At 45.2% G+C, this 16856-nt stretch overlaps 1 protein-coding gene across 1 annotated transcript in view; it reads left to right on the forward strand.

The window, feature by feature from the left end:
• The first annotated feature begins 6001 nt into the window (after positions 1 to 6001).
• Znf541 (zinc finger protein 541) overlaps positions 6002 to 16856 on the forward strand; it is a 27375-nt gene continuing 16520 nt past the window's right edge. Inside the window, exons 1-3 of the mRNA XM_050130309.1 lie at positions 6002 to 6308; positions 10849 to 11089; positions 12703 to 14554. Coding sequence (XP_049986266.1) covers positions 6002 to 6308; positions 10849 to 11089; positions 12703 to 14554 — 2400 coding nt within the window. The remainder of the gene's footprint in view (positions 6309 to 10848; positions 11090 to 12702; positions 14555 to 16856) is intronic.

Here is a 16856-nt window from a genome sequence, read left to right on the forward strand (position 1 = left end):
CTTAATGATTGTCTTACTGGCCCTTTTTGGCTTTAGCCAAAACCTTGTCGTGTCTCAATTCTCTAACCACTTTTTGCATTTTTTAAAAAAGATTTATCTTGGCAGGGCAATGGTGGTGTATGTCTCTAATCATAGCACTCAGGAGGCAGAGGCAGACAATCTCTGAGTTTGAGACAGCCTGGTCTACAGAGTGAGTTCCGGGACATCCAAGGCTACACAGAGAAACAAAACAAAAAATTTATCTTTCTACATGTCTGTATTGGTGCCTGGGAGACCAAAAAAAGTCATTGTATCACTTGGACCTCAGTTAGCTGAATCTACCTGCATCCTCCTCTCTTTAGCCTGCAATAGTCAAAGTAGTACTTTCTGACAGAAAACAAAAACAGACTGCCTCCTTAGTACTTCCTTCTAAAGGATCATTAAATAATCCACATATTCCTGGGCTTTTTCTTTTAGATTGTCTTCAGAGTGAAAAAAAGAAAATTACAAGATTCTTAGAAGTCACATGCATTTTTTGCACTTGGGGAGATGGAGGCAGGAGGATTAGGAGTTCCAGATCTACTCCATATCATATTCAAGGGCACAAAAGCACTTGCCTAGGGTGTACAAGACCTCCATTCAATCATCAGTACTGCCATCATGACTAAAACACCTGTTGGATTAATTTATTTGTTGACAGAGCAAATCAGATGTACACTACTGCCTGAGGCTCAGAGAAGGCTGAAGGTTCTGAACTCAGAAGTGTGTTGGAAAGCAAATGTCAGTGGTGGTGGCGCACACCTTTAATTCCAGCACTTGGGAGGCAGAGGAGGGTGGATCTCTGTGAATTCGAGGCCAGCCTGGTCTACAAGAGCTAGTTCTAGGACAGGCTCCAAAGCCACAGAGAAACCCTGTCTCAAAAGACAAAAAAAAAAAGAAAGAAAGAAAAGAAAAGAAAAGCAGAAAAGCAAATGTCATCCTGCCCCGTGCCCCAACCCTGGATACCTTATGGGTCTGCTCAGGTTATTGGTGTTGTTCTGGAATTCTCTGTGCAGACCAAACCAACCTTGCCCTTGCTGTGATTCCACTGTCTCAGCCTCCTAAGTGCTGGCATTGCAGTCATGTTCTTCTGTCTGGCATTTACGCCTTCTAGTTTAATCAGAGCAATATGGTTGTTGGGTTTTGTTTTGTTTTTAGGAATGCAGGCCCTAAAATCAGATGTCTATGTTTTAAGTCTAGCTTTCCCACCTGTTCCCTATTGACTCTGGTTTGATCATTCAATCCTTTAGTTCCTCAAACTGTTCCGAAGGAGTGATAACAGAATTACTTGTTGGTTGCTGTAATTACTTTTTGGTGAATTAAATGCTCAGAAAGCCCTTGTTTCCAAATCTGACTCACAGAAAGTGCTTAACAGAAGTGATGTTTTAAAAATAATTTTTTTTATTTTATGTGCATTGGTATTTTGCATGTATGTATAGCTAGTTGTGTGAGGGTGTCAGATCTCAAAATTATAGACTTGTGAGCTGCAGAGTGGATGCCGGGTTGTACATAGGTCCTGTGGAAGAGCAGCCAGTGCTCTTAACCTCTGAGCCATTTTTCCAGTCCCCAACAGGAGTGATTATTATGAGCTCATTTTTACTGGTTGATGAAGGGGATAGGGCCTTTTCTCGCAGCTAGTAGCACTGCTCTGTAGAAGCTGCTCTGCAAAGTAGAGAGATCCCTTTTGCTTATAGGTGCACCCCCACTCTGCTTATCAGAAACCCAGGAAACTTTGAGAATCTGGAGGCATCTCAAATCTAATTTAGTTTCCAAACCTGAACCACATGGTGCTGTGTACAAGTGTGTATATGTGTTTATGTGTTCAAATGTGTGTGTCAGAGGTGTGTGGACATTTGTGTACATGTAGAGGCCTAAGGGTGACTATGGTATTCTCTTCAATCACCCTTCACCTTAAATTTTTTTATTATTGTGTGTGTGTACATTTGTGCCTGTGTGAAGGTCACAGGACAGTTTGTGGGAACTGATTCTATCCTTTTACCAGGTGGGTCCCAAAGACTTAACTCAGGTCCTCAGGCTTAGTAGTAAGTGCCTTTCCTTCTGAGCCATCTTGCTGGTCCATCTTTTTATATCACCTATTTTATGTATTGGGGTGCACATGTGTGCTATCACGTATACATAAGTATGTGCTGTGGAGGCTAGAGGTTGACGTTGAGTATCTTCATCCATCACTCTGCATTTTATTTGCTGAAGTCCTTGAATTGGAGCTCACTGATTCAGCTAGTCTAGTCAGTGGGGTTGTCCCAGGGATTCCCCATCTTTGTCTCTAGGCATTAGGAGTACAAGTAGGCTACTAGCCCAGCTTTTTATGTGGGTGATGGGGATCTAAATTCTGTACGGTAAGCACTTTATCTACAAACCATATCCCTAGCCTTTTTACGCCTTAATTTTAGAATTCCTGAACTTGGAGCTTATCAATTTGGTTAGACTGGTGGAGCAGCAAGCCCTAGATCCTCCTGACCCCACACTCAGCACTGTGGTTTCAGATGTGTAATCACACTGCCACACCTGGTTTTTTACATGGGGGCTAGACATTGAAGTCAGGTCCTCATGCTTGATAAATTAAATCTAGTAGTGAGGCAGTGACAAAGATGTCAGTAAATGGCCCAGCAATAACCAAACCAAATCAACTGGTGCTTGTAGCATACCTTGTTAGAGTATGAAGCAGCCATCAGCACTGTTACGCAGAGCTCTGCCTTAGCCTTACTGAAGTAGAGCAAAGCTTAGTTAGAGGGAACACTTGGAATCTTGCCAGGTCTTTTCAGACCAAGTACTTGTAGGGATAAGTCCCACCCCTTAGGGGGCGTGTTCGCCTCAGGCTAATGTTTGCCTATAAATTTGGGGGGGGGGGGGGGGGGGGTGAGGGGGGTGCTCCCAGCCACTGCTTCTGCTTTCCTGGTCTCCACGGGAATGGTGGTTCTGTAAGTCTATTTCCCCATTAAAGCTGTCTGCATTCGTTACAATCCGTCTGCATTTGCTTAAGCCGTTACAAGTACTCACCCACTATTAAGTAGATTCCCAGGATTATGTAGAGCTGCCTCAGGAGTGAACGTGACTAAGTCCATGTTTACACTAGTTCCCACCCTCGTGTGGTGTGATTCTGTGGTTCCTGGCTAAAATGTGTGATGTTTTCACCATTATTATGATTTATTTTGCATAAATGTTTTGCTTTCATATATGTATGTCTGGGCATGCCTGGTGCCCATGAAGGTCACAAGAGGGCATCAGATCTCCTGAAACTAGAGTTGTGAATGGTTGTGATCTATCATGTGGGTGCTGAGAATCAAACCCAGTTCCTCTGGAATAGTGGTTCTTAACCTGTGGGTTGTGACCCCTTTGGGGGTGAAATATCAGGTATTTACATTGCAATTATTGTGTTTGTTTTGAGACAGGTTCTCTCTACATAGCCTGGGTTGTTCAGGAACTCACTTACCAGGCTGGTCTAGAACTCACAGAGATCTGCCTTACACCACATTTTTGTTTTGTTTTGTTTTTCAAGACAGGGTTTCTCAGTAGATATGGATTCAGTCCTGGAACTTGCTCTGTAGGCCAGGCCTCGAACCTGCAGAGATCCTCCTGCCTCTGCCTCCGGAGTACTGAAATTAAAGGTGTGTATCACCATTGCACATTACAATTTATAACAGTAGCAAATTTACAGTTACAAAGTGGCAACAATTTTATGGTTGGAGGGGTCCTTACAACTTGAGGAATTCTATTAAAGGGTCACAGCATTTGGAAGGTTGAGAACCAGTGATCTGGAAGAACAGCCAGTGCTCTAAAAACTGCTCTAGCCCTGTTTATTGCCCATTTGTTTGTCTGTTTTTGAGAGAGGGTCTCACTGTCACCCTGGCTGGCTTGGAACTTGCTAGGTAGAGCAGGCCTCGAATTCATAGAGCTCTGCCTGCCTCCGCTTTATGAGTGCTAAGATTAAAGGCGTGCATCAGTACGCACAGCATTCCACTCATTGCCTCTTTACTACTGTCTCAATATGCAGCACTGTCCATTCACATCTGGGAGACCCTTGGTAGCTTCCAGATTTGACTTGTGATTAGAAGTGCCATGAGCATGCACATGCACGTTTGTGTGTGCTGATGACTTTGAGCTACATAGACTAGTTCCTGGGGGAGCAGTTGATGGGTGGTGTGATATGATTGTGTCCAACTCTGTGAGAAACCTAAGCGTGAAAGCTTCTCAGTTCTTATCTCATGGGGCACCATCACCCCAGCTTTCTCACTGACTTTACCAAGTCAGTTCTTTGCCGCAGGCTTCAGCAGCTGCTCTCTCAAAACCAATTTTCTCCCTGAGGAGTTTCCAAATTAGGCAAAAGAAGATCAAGACTTTTGCCATCGACTTTCAGGAGCCATTACACGTCAGATGGGAGGCTGTGGTTCTTTAAGAACAAATTCTACTCTTTTCCTTCCAGCACCAGGAACCCACACCAGATACACAACCGCCTCTTCGAGAACATTGCTGAGCCAGGGAGTGGGATGGGCTAGGGTAAGTTAAAATATCTCAAGAACTCTGCTCCATCCAGTGGGTCACCTTTTCCTTCAGAGGCCTACTAGGGGCTGCAAAACTTTCACCATTACTGAGAGTTTTGATAAAGTTAATTTTTGTTAGTATTTCTGTGATGGAATTGATGGGATGAATGGGAAGTATTTGAATTACTAATTTAATATTTTCCTTCTTCCCCCTTTCTTTTCTGTACCTGTCCTCTTCTTACCTTTCCTTCTCCTCCCCATTCTCTCCTCTCTCTATCCTTCTCTTCCTTTCCCCCTGTTGTCTTTTCTTCTCCACCTACTTGTGTTCCCTAGGCCAGTCTTGAACTCCTGGATTCAAGGGCTCTTCCCATTCAGCCTCTGGAGTGCTAGGAATATAGGTGGGCACCATGGCACATTCCCTAACTTTTTTTATTTGCTAGGATAATTTATGTGTTTTCTTCTTTTTGAGTGAGTTTTAGTAGTTTGTCTATTTTGAGGAATTTGCTCATTGAACTTTTTGTGTTTGAGCTGAATGACTTGGGTCATGGGTAGTGTGTCTTGTAGTTGATCTACTGTGTGGACACACTGTCTAAACACAGTTTTTCATAGTACTTATTTATGATCCTTTTTATTTTATCACTAGAAGTGGTTAGTGATACAGCCTCTCTTATTCCTTTTATAGAGAGCAGGACGGGAGGATGGCTAAGACTGTGTCTCAGCCTCAAACTGTCTATGTAGCCAAGAATGTCTTGCCTCCATCTCCCAAGTGCTGGGATTACAGGCATGCCCAGTTTATGTGATGCTGGGGATGGAACCTCTAGAACTTTGTGCTAGACAAGCATTCTGCTAAATGAGCCACATTCCCAGCCTAACTTCAACATTTAATCTAAATTAAATCTATACCGAAACTCATTTTTTGTACCAGACTTTGCCAGTCTACGTTGTTTTACATAGACATCATGTCTCTATTTGGCCAGTGGTATTTCATGTGTCTCTTGGCCACATAGAACAAATGGATAAGCAGTCCCAAGCTTAAACCCAGGCATGAATTTTTCAATGTTCTGACTTGTGCCTACACATCTAGCTGTGTGTTTTCTTGTTTCTAGCACTTGGGGTTTTCTTACTTGTCTTTTCTGCCTGGACACGCATTAAAGTCTATCTGCTCTCTCCTGTGCTTATAACAGGAGGAAAAGGACTCTACAGTCCACCATGTGCTGTTCTGTCCAATTGACAGATAAGGAAATGGGGCTCATAGGGCCTGCCCAAGGTCAGGCGGCCAAGAATTGGCCAAGAACAAACCCCTTTGGGCTGCTCCATTTCCAAGTCTACACTCTGCCTACCATATCTACCATCTCTTAATTCTGACTCCTCCTTGTTCATTTTTCAGAAGCTAGCTGCCAGCAAGTGCTCTCTCCTTTCTGACTCTGGACACGCCCTTGCTTGTCTGGAGACAGGCTCTGGCCAGGACCTGGCTGTGGAAAACTATGGAGCCATATAACCTTGGGGAAGAGGGAGCCCTTCCATCAGAAGGGCACCTCTCTTCCTTCTCCGAGAGTCAAGGGCTCAACTGCAGTGACACACTCAACAGGGACCTGGGCCCCAGCACACGGGACCTGCTCTATGCTGGCCTAAGCAGTTTGGATCTTGATCCCAGTCTCTCCACATCAGATATGCCCAGCGAGGTGCTGGAGGACAATCTGGACACCTTATCTCTGTATTCAGGGAAGGACAGTGACTCTGTGAAACTGTTGGAAGAATATGCAGACTCCGAATCCCAGACCTCCTTACAAGGTGAGGCTCTTAATGGACAGAGCACCCATAGTTTCTGCAGCCAGCCAGGGATCGAATCTGCAGGCATTAGCTAGGAAAATTCTCCTTAATTGGGGATGGTGGTACATGCTCATATTCTCAACATGTAGAAGACAAATGCAGGAGAAACTACAAATTTAAGGCCAGCCAGAGTTTAGTAAGACACAGTCTCCAAAAACAGACATACTAAACAAAAGGGAAGGAAGGAAAGAAAGAAAGAAAAACAAAACAAAAATCCTTGCTTCTTTGGGAGCCTTTTTGCCTACTTTGGAATTGTTCCCAACTTCTGAAGGAAAGGGAACCCTAACCCTAGGGACCAAGATTGAGAAGTGGGTGTGTAGGCAGACCATCAGCTTTGTAGGAGACCTTCCTATCATTGCTGTACCCTTCATTCTTGCAGAATGATCTGGGATCCTATCCATTAAGTTCTGTGCTTGTCTAACTTTTCCAGGCCTCATGTACTCATCTGTAAAGTAAGGAGGGACCCCAATCCTCTCATGCCCCCTGCCCCAAAATAACTATGGTGAGAAGTGAAAAAGACTGCAAAAGCCTTCCATAGACCATAATGTACCAGACAGGTGTTAGGAGGAGGTTGATTTTTTTCTGTTTTGTCTTTTTTTGTTTGTTTGTTTGGTTGGTTTTTTTGGTGTTTTTTTTTTTTTTTTTTTTTTGAGACAGGATTTCTCTGTGTATCTCTAGCTGTCCTGGAACTCACTCTGTAGATCAGGCTGGCCTCCAACTCATAGAGATCCACCTGAGTGCTGGGATTAAAGGCATGCACCTTCACCACCGACTTTGCTTTGTCTTTTAAAAAGAGGTCTTGCCATCTTTTCAGAACACCAAGGCTCCAGCAGACCTCTTGCCTCAGTCTGTCCAGGAGCCAAGACTATATACTTGATAGGTTGTGCCACCATTCCCAGCTAACTGTTCAACCGATACTGAATGCTGTCAGTAATTCTTCATCTTAAAAGTATTCAGTTCCAAGCTTTTGGATTCAGTTCCAAACTTTTCTCTTTAGCCATGGAAGAACAAGGGGAGAATTAGTGAAACAATTGAAATCTTGGGTAAGTCTCAATTTGGTTTGCTGTTGTCCTCCTGTAGAAGTGAATTCTTTGGTTTGGTTTGGTTTGGTTTGGTTTGGTTTGGACCCTCTTTATTGGTTCCTGGCAAGTTGCTTCAATGGGTTAACAGGGCTAGAGTTCCTGGGAGTTTATAGTCACATCTTTCACAGGGAAATCCACAAGCAAATGCCAGTCTACACAGCTAGTAATCTGGTGGAACTGTGTCTGAGGAAGTGCTAAAAAATTTGCTACCATGAAAGATTTTGAAAATCCCACTCCACAATAATAATAATAATAATAATAATAATAATAATAATAATAATAATAATAATAATAATGACCAAGCAGTGTCAGGCCTGAGTCTGTGTTGGAATGATGGCATAACAGGACTTAGAATTATGAGTGTTCACATGGGGAGATTTCTGCGGCACTAACCAGGTCCAGGGCTGTGGTGTAGCAATCATCTTTGGAACCACACAATACTGAAAAACACTAGTGGTGGGGATGTGAACCCTAATTGTCATCAATTATTCTTAGAGTTCTGCTTAGTTTAGCCTTCCTTAATACTCAACTGTTATTCTGCCCCCCTCATATATTAAATTTCAATTCCATGCTTTTGAAATTAAATTAAATTTTGTGCCATTTTCCTCATTTTTGTTTTTGAGATGGGTATCTCACTATGCTATTGATCAACTAACTTCCTGGGCTCCAGCAGTTTTCTTGCCTTGGCCTCCTGAGTACTTGGGATTGCAGGCATATACTGCATGCCCAAATGTCATTCATTTTTACGTTTTTTTTTTTAAGACATTCTCACTGTGTTGTCCAGGATGTCCTCAGACTCTGAGTAATCCTCCTGTCTCAGCATTTCCCAAGTGCTCATGACTACTGGCATGAGCCAAAACTCCTGTTTATATTAATTTTTTAAATTAGAGAAGTAATATTCTAGGGTGGTCGCACTCCTTTAATCCCACCACTTGGGAGGTAGAGGCAGGTGGATCTCTGAGTTTGAGGTCAGCCTGACCTATAGATGAGTTCCAGAACAACCAGGGCTACACAGAGAAACTCTGTCTCAAAAACTAACCAACCAACCAAATGAATAAATAATAAATAAATATGTCTATTATAGAAAATATAGTTATAAGCAAGAGAAAAACACCTTTCAGTCATATACTGCACATGTAAATACTTAGTTTGCATTGGTTTTTTGTTTTGTTTTGTTGTGTGTGGGTGTGGGTGCAGGGGTGGGGTACTATCCACTGTGTCTTCCAGACTGAATTCAGCAGTTCTCCTGCTTTAGCTGGAACTACAGGTATGCACCAATAGGTCTAGCTCATGAGTCTTCAAATGCATGGGTGATATTGCCCAGGTATATGTTGTTTCATAGAGTTAATTCATGTGAAAGGCCCCATATCCAGCAATATTCTCATCCACTTAAATAATGTGATGGTGTTTGATGATTTAAAAGCTTGGTGTATTTGAAGCCAGGCAGTGGTGGTGCACACCTTTAATCCCAACACTCAGGAGACAGAGACAAGTGGATCTCTGTGAGTTCAAGGCTAGCCTGGTCTACAGAGTGAGTTCCAGGACAAGCAGGGCTATACAGAGAGAGAGAGAGATCCTGTCTCAACCACCCTCCAAAGTTTGATGTATTTGGATTCCTATGTAAGATTGAATTGATCGTTACTGTCATAGGTGTTCTAGTGTGTTGTCAGATCACAGTCATGTTGGACTATTAAAGTTTCTATGAACAGCTTTAAAACTATTTTATTTATGTGTATGTGTTAATGTATTCCACATGTATGTAGGTAACCTGTGGAAGACAGAGCTGTAGTTAGGAGCAGTAGTGAATTGCCTGCCGTGGGTGCTGGAATCTGGAATCTGTCTGGTCCTTTGCAAGAGCAGCCAGAACTCTTTCTTTCCAGTGCTTGTGAACAACTTTACATACTGAATCTTCTTTTGAGTTAGTTCACTGAACATTCTGCTCACAACTTACAGCTTCATGACATTGCTTTCTAGAAAGCTCGAGTGACTGTTTAGGCCATGACTTTACCTGGTTTGGTGCCCTTAGCAGCTTTGTTTTGCTGTAGTTTGTTTTCTAGTTTTACAGTTCCTTTAATGTGTACTTAAAGCACCCCAGCAAGGCTAAGAACTGTATCCTGAGGGAGCCTGGTTTTCTTATTTATACTTTTAGAGTTGTTAAGTTTCTCACCACAGTGATTTTTCTCCCTTCAGTCTTATCCCAAATCTCTCTCTGCCCCCCTGAAACAGGATAGAGGCAAGCTGCTCTTTCTCCATGCGCTGGTCTTTCCAGTACTTGATTATAACTCCCTTTCCCACCTGAATGTCCCCAATTCCTTCAGCTGCTCCTCATGAGACAGAATTCATAAAAATACCAGCTGTCATTTTACCAAGAGATACAGAAAATGTGGTAATTCAGACACATACAAGGAGGGGGCTAAAACGAGCCCATCTCTCTGCCAATAAACTCCAGTCTGCCTGTTTCTACTTAAATTAACTTCTTTTTTTTTTTTGGTTTTTTTGAGACAGGATTTCTCTGTGTTGGTTTGGAGCCTGTCCTGGAACTCACTCAGGCTGGCCTCGAACTCACAGAGATCCACCTGCCTCTGCCTCCCGAGTGCTGGGATTAAAGGCATGCACCACCACCTCCCGGCTTAAATTTACTTTTTTGTTTTCACACCTGGGGTCATTCTGTTTTCAAATAGTTTGCTCTTTCTTTCTTTCTTTCTTTCTTTCTTTCTTTCTTTCTTTCTTTCTTTCTTTCCTTCTTTCTATTTAGTAGTATGATTGGACATACTTCCATGTTCTTGGATATTTCTACAACTTTTGCTTGGAATGCTGTTTCATAGGTCATAATACAGCATTGGTGTATAGCTCACTTGTAGAGTACTTGCCAAGCATTAGCATGTCAGACCCTTGGTTCAATCCCCAGTGAGTTCAAGAACACACACACAGAAAGAGAGCAGGAACAAATAATGTGTTCACCTCTACGCTCTCTTTTTAGATATAAGGTTGTTTTAACATTTTACTAGAAAAAGCAGGTAGATTTTTGTAAAAAGAGCAGAGCCAGAGGGGTGAGTGCACAGTTCTTAGGTTTTCTTAGGTTTGGATAATGTAGCTCCAGATAGACCTTGTGTGAATATCAGTAACAGGGTAGATCAGCTTCCAGCTCTGCTTGTCTTGTCTTGCTGCTGCCCTAGAAGTTCAGCCTTGTGCCATCCCAGTCCTCCACATCTTACACCAAAACCAGGTGCAGTTCTATAGATATGGCCTGTTCTGGACCTTGGTTCCCTTTCAGCTACAACTTGTCTTCTGCCCATGCAGAGCTGCTGAGGTGGAGGGGTCTCGGGCAACCTGGACAGGGCTCTGTGCTAAGAGTCTATATTGCTTCTGGACTCCCAAACCCTAGCCTGACATAATCTGTGCTTTCTCCCTTTGTTTAGACCTGGGGCTGGGAGCACTCAAGGTACCTAAAGAGACAGATGAAGGAGGCAGGGCCACTGGGAGTACAAGGAAAGGCAAGCGGCAGCACAGTTCCCCTCAGAACCCGCTCCTGGACTGCAGCCTGTGTGGGAAGGTGTTCAGCAGCGCCAGTTCCCTGAGCAAGCACTACCTGACGCACAGCCAGGAGAGGAAACACGTGTGCAAAGTCTGCAGCAAGGCCTTCAAGCGCCAGGACCACCTGTATGTCAAGAGTCTGGTCAGGAGAAGGGCAGGGGGCATGCACCTGTCTTTCCCTTATGCTCTTATCCACCCATCCTGTCCTGTCCTTTGTTGAGCTCCCACCTCTGTGGTACCCAGATATGTGTTCCCTGTCCTCTGGTATGGATTCTGTTCTCTTCACACTGCTATTGTCTGGGGCAGGTCTCTTTACTGAGCCCCCAAATTTATACCAGTGAGTAAATCCCTGCCTCTATTTGCAGACATGACTCTTGTGGTTTATAAGTGTGATCAATTACCAGGCATGATGGTACACTGGGGAGGTGGAGTAGGAAAGCAAGAGTCCAAGGGCAACCTCAACTTCATAAATACCAAGTTTGTGGTCCCCCTGTACTATATGAGAAAAAAAAACAGTCAAATGAGTTTGGCTAACTTGGTAAAGAGGTGCCTCAAGTCCCTGGCAGGTGTCTGAGGACTCTCGGTCTGCAACCCCTGAGAATTTTCTAAAATTAAAAAAAAAGCTCGTATAAAAGCTTAAGAGTGACCATATGTGTGTGGGGGGGGTAGTGGTACACACCTTTAATTCCAGCACTTGTGAGCCAGAGGAAGGCAGACCTCTGTGAGTTTGAGGCCAGCCTGGTCTACAGATTGAGTTCTAGTACAGCTAAAGCGACACAGAGAAACCCTGTCTTGAAAAAACAGGAAAAAAAAAAAGAAAGAAAGAAAAGAAAGCTTAGAGCAATGCCCCCTTGTAGTTAATGTCTTGAGAATAACAAGTTTTTGCTATGAGGTTTGCGAGTGGGAGGGGATGATGCCTAGCTAAGATTCTGGGTGGAGGGAGGGGCTTTCTCTTCACCCTCTGGTTCAGCCTCATTTCAGGCAAAGGAGGTAGCTTTCTCCTGGGCCTAGTGCTTAGATCTTCTGAGTCTTTTCCTCACAAGACCATGGATGTTCTTTGTAGAAAGTCATTAAAATGTCCCAGCCATATAACACTGGGATTTTCCAAAACTAGACTGTTAGGACCCTGAGGGTAAGGGCTCATTGTTGGCTGTGTCATTGTCCGCAAAGACAGGAGTAGACACGACACGCATTGATGCACATTTAGACTTGCACAGCTTATTGACATACTGGCTTTTTGGCTCTAGGAAGGTTTTATTGACTATTGGTAAGCTGATTTCTTGGCTGGAGTTGATGGGGGGGGGCATTTCAGGAAGCTGTCCCCATTGACAGACTTGTGGTAGTTCCAGACTGGCGTCTCCTCAAATGTATTCTGCAGAGCTCTGCTTCTCAGGAATGCTGGTGGAACTATATGAAAGCAAAGGTTAAACCTACCTCCAACCCTGCGTGCTTTGTGAACCTCCAAAGAGTAAAGTGAGGGGGGTGGTAGATGCTTTAACACATCCCAGCTGTGCCTGGGTCCCCAGAGTTCACCTTTAGAGAACTGCTATCCCTGTGATCCCACTTTGGGGAAACCTGATCTGGCTCTTGTGGGATTTATTTTTCCCCCAGTGTTTCTTAGTGATGAGGGCAGGGAAGTGAATCCCTCCCAGTTGGTTAGACAGTGTAAGGGGCCCAAACAGTTCCTGTATCAGTGTTTGAGGCCTGCCTGGTGACCTCCCTTCCATGTCTCACTGCAGGACCGGGCACATGCTCACCCACCAGAAGACCAAGCCCTTTGTGTGCATTGAGCAGGGATGCAGCAAAAGCTACTGTGACTACCGTTCCCTGCGCCGCCACTATGAGGTTCAGCATGGAGTTTGCATCCTGAAGGAGGCCCCACCAGAAGAAGAGGGCTATGGGGACCCTACCCACAACCATGATGTGGCCAACCAGCCTCCACCCAGTGGTCTGAGGTCCCTGGGGCCCTCAGAAGCTAGGTCCCCTGGCTCTGTCTTGCCCAACCGAGACCTCCTTCGCTGTATTGTAAGCAGCATCGTCCACCAGAAGATTCCCTCTCCTGGCCCAGCAGTGGGGCCTTCTGACACCGAAGCAAGGAGCTCAGCCTGTGCCTGCCCCACTTCACTGGGGTCATCATCCTGTACACCAGCCAGTGCCCCAGTGGCCTCAGGAACCCTGGGCTCTGAGGTTCCTGAGGAAACTCATCCTCCACGGAAGGAACCTGCCACTGAAGTGTTCACAGCTGTCCAGTCAAGGGTGTCTGAGAACGATGCCCCTGACCCATCAGAGTCAGAGTTGGAGTCAGAGTCTCCACGGCTTCAACGACCATCCTCCCTGGAGGGCTGGCCAGAGAGCAGCTCCCTGCCAGCCTGCCTGCCTCTATTCCGAGGCCACTCAGTTCCCTCAGGATCCCAGCCATCCAGCCACAATTTCCAATGGCTCAGGAACCTGCCTGGCTGTCCCAAGAACAAAGGCAGCAATGTGTTTATGGTTCACAAGCCTCCTACAGTGCCATCCTGGGAGGGCTCTGAGGGTGGCCCTGGGCCCAGCAGCATCCCCACTACAGTGGAGCCTTCACCCAGTCTGGGCACCAGCCAGGAGGAGCTGCTACCATTACCTCCTGCACTTCTGAAGGCACCTGGTGAGATTTCCAGTGATGTTCGACAGGCAGCTGGGGAAGATGATGGCTGGGCTCCCAAGAAGAGCAAATCTGACTGTGAATCATTCCCATGGCAGAGCCCCACAGAGCTTGGGCTCCAAGACACGCAGAACCCAGGTGAACTCCCTTCAGATGCCACACCCCTCTTCCGGCAGCTGTTCATGAAGTCACAGGAGTCTCTGGTAAGCCATGAGCAGATGCAGGTGCTCCAGATGATTGCCAAGTCCCAGCGGATCTTCTCCCACACCCAGGTGGCCACAGCCTCAGCCCAGAGACTGGGACCTGAGAGCAAGCAGTCAGCACTGAAGCCATTGCAGGGGCCATGGCCACCACAGGCCCTGCCACCAGTACCCACTGTGGACTCTTTCCAGATAGGCCCTGGGCACTCAGAACCAGAGGGATCCCCAGTCCGCAGGAGGAAAACCATGCCTGCAGTGTCCAGAGAAACATCTCCTGGTGGCCCTAGGCGAGACACAAAAGGAGGACCCAAAGTGGCCTCTGCACCACCATCCCTCACAGGGCCAGCTCTGCACCCCTCCCGGAATCCAGACAGCTCGTCTCTGGCCAAAGGGACCTTGGATCTGGGGGACATTCTCCCCAGTGCAGGCTCACGGCAGTCCCAGTTAGGTGGAGATGAGCCAGCTGGAACTCAGCTGGTTGGGAAACAGGGGCAAGGGGAGAATGCCCTGGCTTCAGGGGTCATGAGAGGTGAGAAGGGTCCAGTCTGCCCCCGAGGTGGAGGCTACAGGCTCTTCTCAGGCCACCCCAGGGCCCAGAGATTCTCCGGTTTCCGGAAGGAGAAAGTAAAGATGGATGTGTGCTGTGCAGCTTCTCCCAGCCAGGTGGCCATGGCCTCCTTTGCATCAGCTGGGCCTCTGGCAGATCCTCCCCGAGATATGAGGTCCAAGCTGACAATCTTCAACAGAATCCAGGTATTTGTACCCCTCTGTCATGGTCTGTGTTGTGGCAGGGCTTTGTGTATGTCCTTGCAAGTATAGCATTGGTTAACTGTCCAGGAACTTCCCCACAGCAGTGACTCCTTAGATGTGATTTTTTTTTTTCAGGAAAAGCACTGATCATTGTTGTTCACTGAGCTCTCTTCCCTGCTTTCCTTTGCCTCCTACTTCCTCCTAGATTTGCCTCCTTCAACTCTTGAGAGGAGAACAAGGTACAGGCCTCTTCCCTTAACTGTTAACTTCATGTGATGGCTCTGCCTTCCATATGCATACAGGACCTGAGTCCTTTGTGACCAAGTGCTTTGGGTACTTAGCTACTCCTCTTAGTGAGAGCAGCATCTTTCCCACCATCTCATTACATCTTTGTTAGCTAAATGTTGTTTGGAATTTTATGCTTTAGCAGATTTTGGTTTAGTTGCTAGTTGCCGGTTCTGGCACAACTATTAATGTTGGCTGGAACACTTCATCACTCAGAAGATACTCTGCATGCCTTAGCTAGCACCCCAGTCTTTTTTTTTATTAATTATTTTATTTATTTATACAGTATCCTGCCTGTAGGCCAGAAGAGGGCACCAGATCTCATTATAGGTGGTTGTGAGCCACCATGTGGTTGCTGGGAATTGAACTCAGGACCTCTGGAACAGCAGTCAGCGCTCTTAACCGCTGATCCATCTCTCCAGCCCCTAGCACCCCAGTCTTTCGGTCCCTTTACCATTATCCTTTCAGCCCTAGGCACTCACAAATCTGTCTTCATGGCTTAACTGCTCTGGGCATTTTATGTCAGTAGAGTCACACATTGTGTGGTGGTTTGTGTCTACCATTGTCTGCTCACATCACATGATCAAGGTCCATCCATGCCAGCATCTCTCAATGCTTAGTTTTCTTTTGTAGAAATTAAAAGCACCGGGTGGTGGTAGCACACGCCTTTAATCCCAGCACTCAGGAGGCAGAGGCAGGCAGATCTTTGTGAGTTGAGGCCAACAAGAGCTAGTTCCAGGAGAGGCTCCAAAGCTACAGAGAAACCCTGTCTCGAAAAAACAACAACAAAAAAAAAAAAAAGAGAAGGAAAAGAAGAAAAGAAATTAAAAGCAATTTTAATACATTTATTTAGAGTAAGGCATCAATATGTAGTGTTAGCTTGCTATGTAGACCAGGCTGGCCTTGAACTCATAGAGCTCAGCCTACCTCTGCCTCCTGAGGGCTGGGATTTTAAAGACCCGTGTCACCACACTTGGCGCAATGTGTGTGGAGGGATGTGGCTATGATCATGAGCATGCCGCAGAGCTCACGTGGAAGTCAGGGGACAGCTTGTGGAAGCTCGTTTTCTCCTACCATGTAGGTTGCAAAGATTAAACTCAGATCATCAAACTTGGCAGTAACCCTCTACTCCCTGAGCTATCTTACTACCCTCCTCCATTCCTTTTTCTGGCTGAGCAATAATAGTCCAGTGGATAGACAAGTCAGATTTTTTCTCATTTTTTTTATTGATATTTATTGAGCTCTACATTTTTCTCTGCTCCCCTCCCCCTTCAACCCTCCCCCAAGGTCCCCATGCTCCCACCCAGTTTACTCAGGAGATCTTGTCTTTTTCTATTTTCTACTTCCCATGCAGATTAGCTCTATGTAAGTCTCTCTTAGTGTCCGCATTGTTGTCTTAAGTTCTCTGAGTTGTAGTTTGTAGGCTGGCTTTCTTTGCTTTATGTTTAAAAACCACCTATGAATGAGTACATGTATTTCTGTGTCTGGGTTACCTCACTCAAAATAATGTTTTCTAGCTCCATCCATTTTCCTACAAAATTCAAGCTATCTTTATTTTTTTTCTGCTGTGTAGTACTCCATTGTGTAAATGTACCACATTTTCCTTATCCATTCTTCAGTTGAGGGGCATTTAGGTTGTTTCCAGGTTCTGGCTATGACAAACAAAGCTGCTATGAACATAATTGAGCACATTATGTAGTAGTACGATTGAGCATCCTTTGGATATATACCCAAAAGTGGTATTATTGGGTCTTGAGGAAGGTTGTTTCCTAATTTTCTGAGAAATCGCCACACTGACATCCAAAGGAGTTGTACCAGCTTGCATTCCCACCAGCAATGCAGAAATGTTTCCTTTTCCCCACAACCTCTCCTGTATAAGTTGTCATCAGCGTTTTTGATCTTGGCCATTCTTTCAGGTGTAAGATGGAATCTCAGAGTTGTTTTGATTTGCATTTCTCAGAAGACTAAGGATGTTGAACATTTCCTTAAGTGTCTTTTTTTTTTTTTTTTTTTTTTTTTT

The sequence above is a fragment of the Alexandromys fortis genome, unplaced genomic scaffold (assembly GCF_014885135.2).
Source record: "Alexandromys fortis isolate MF-2015 unplaced genomic scaffold, M_Fortis_MF-2015_v1.1 scaffold_325, whole genome shotgun sequence".
Lineage (NCBI taxonomy): Eukaryota > Metazoa > Chordata > Mammalia > Rodentia > Cricetidae > Alexandromys > Alexandromys fortis.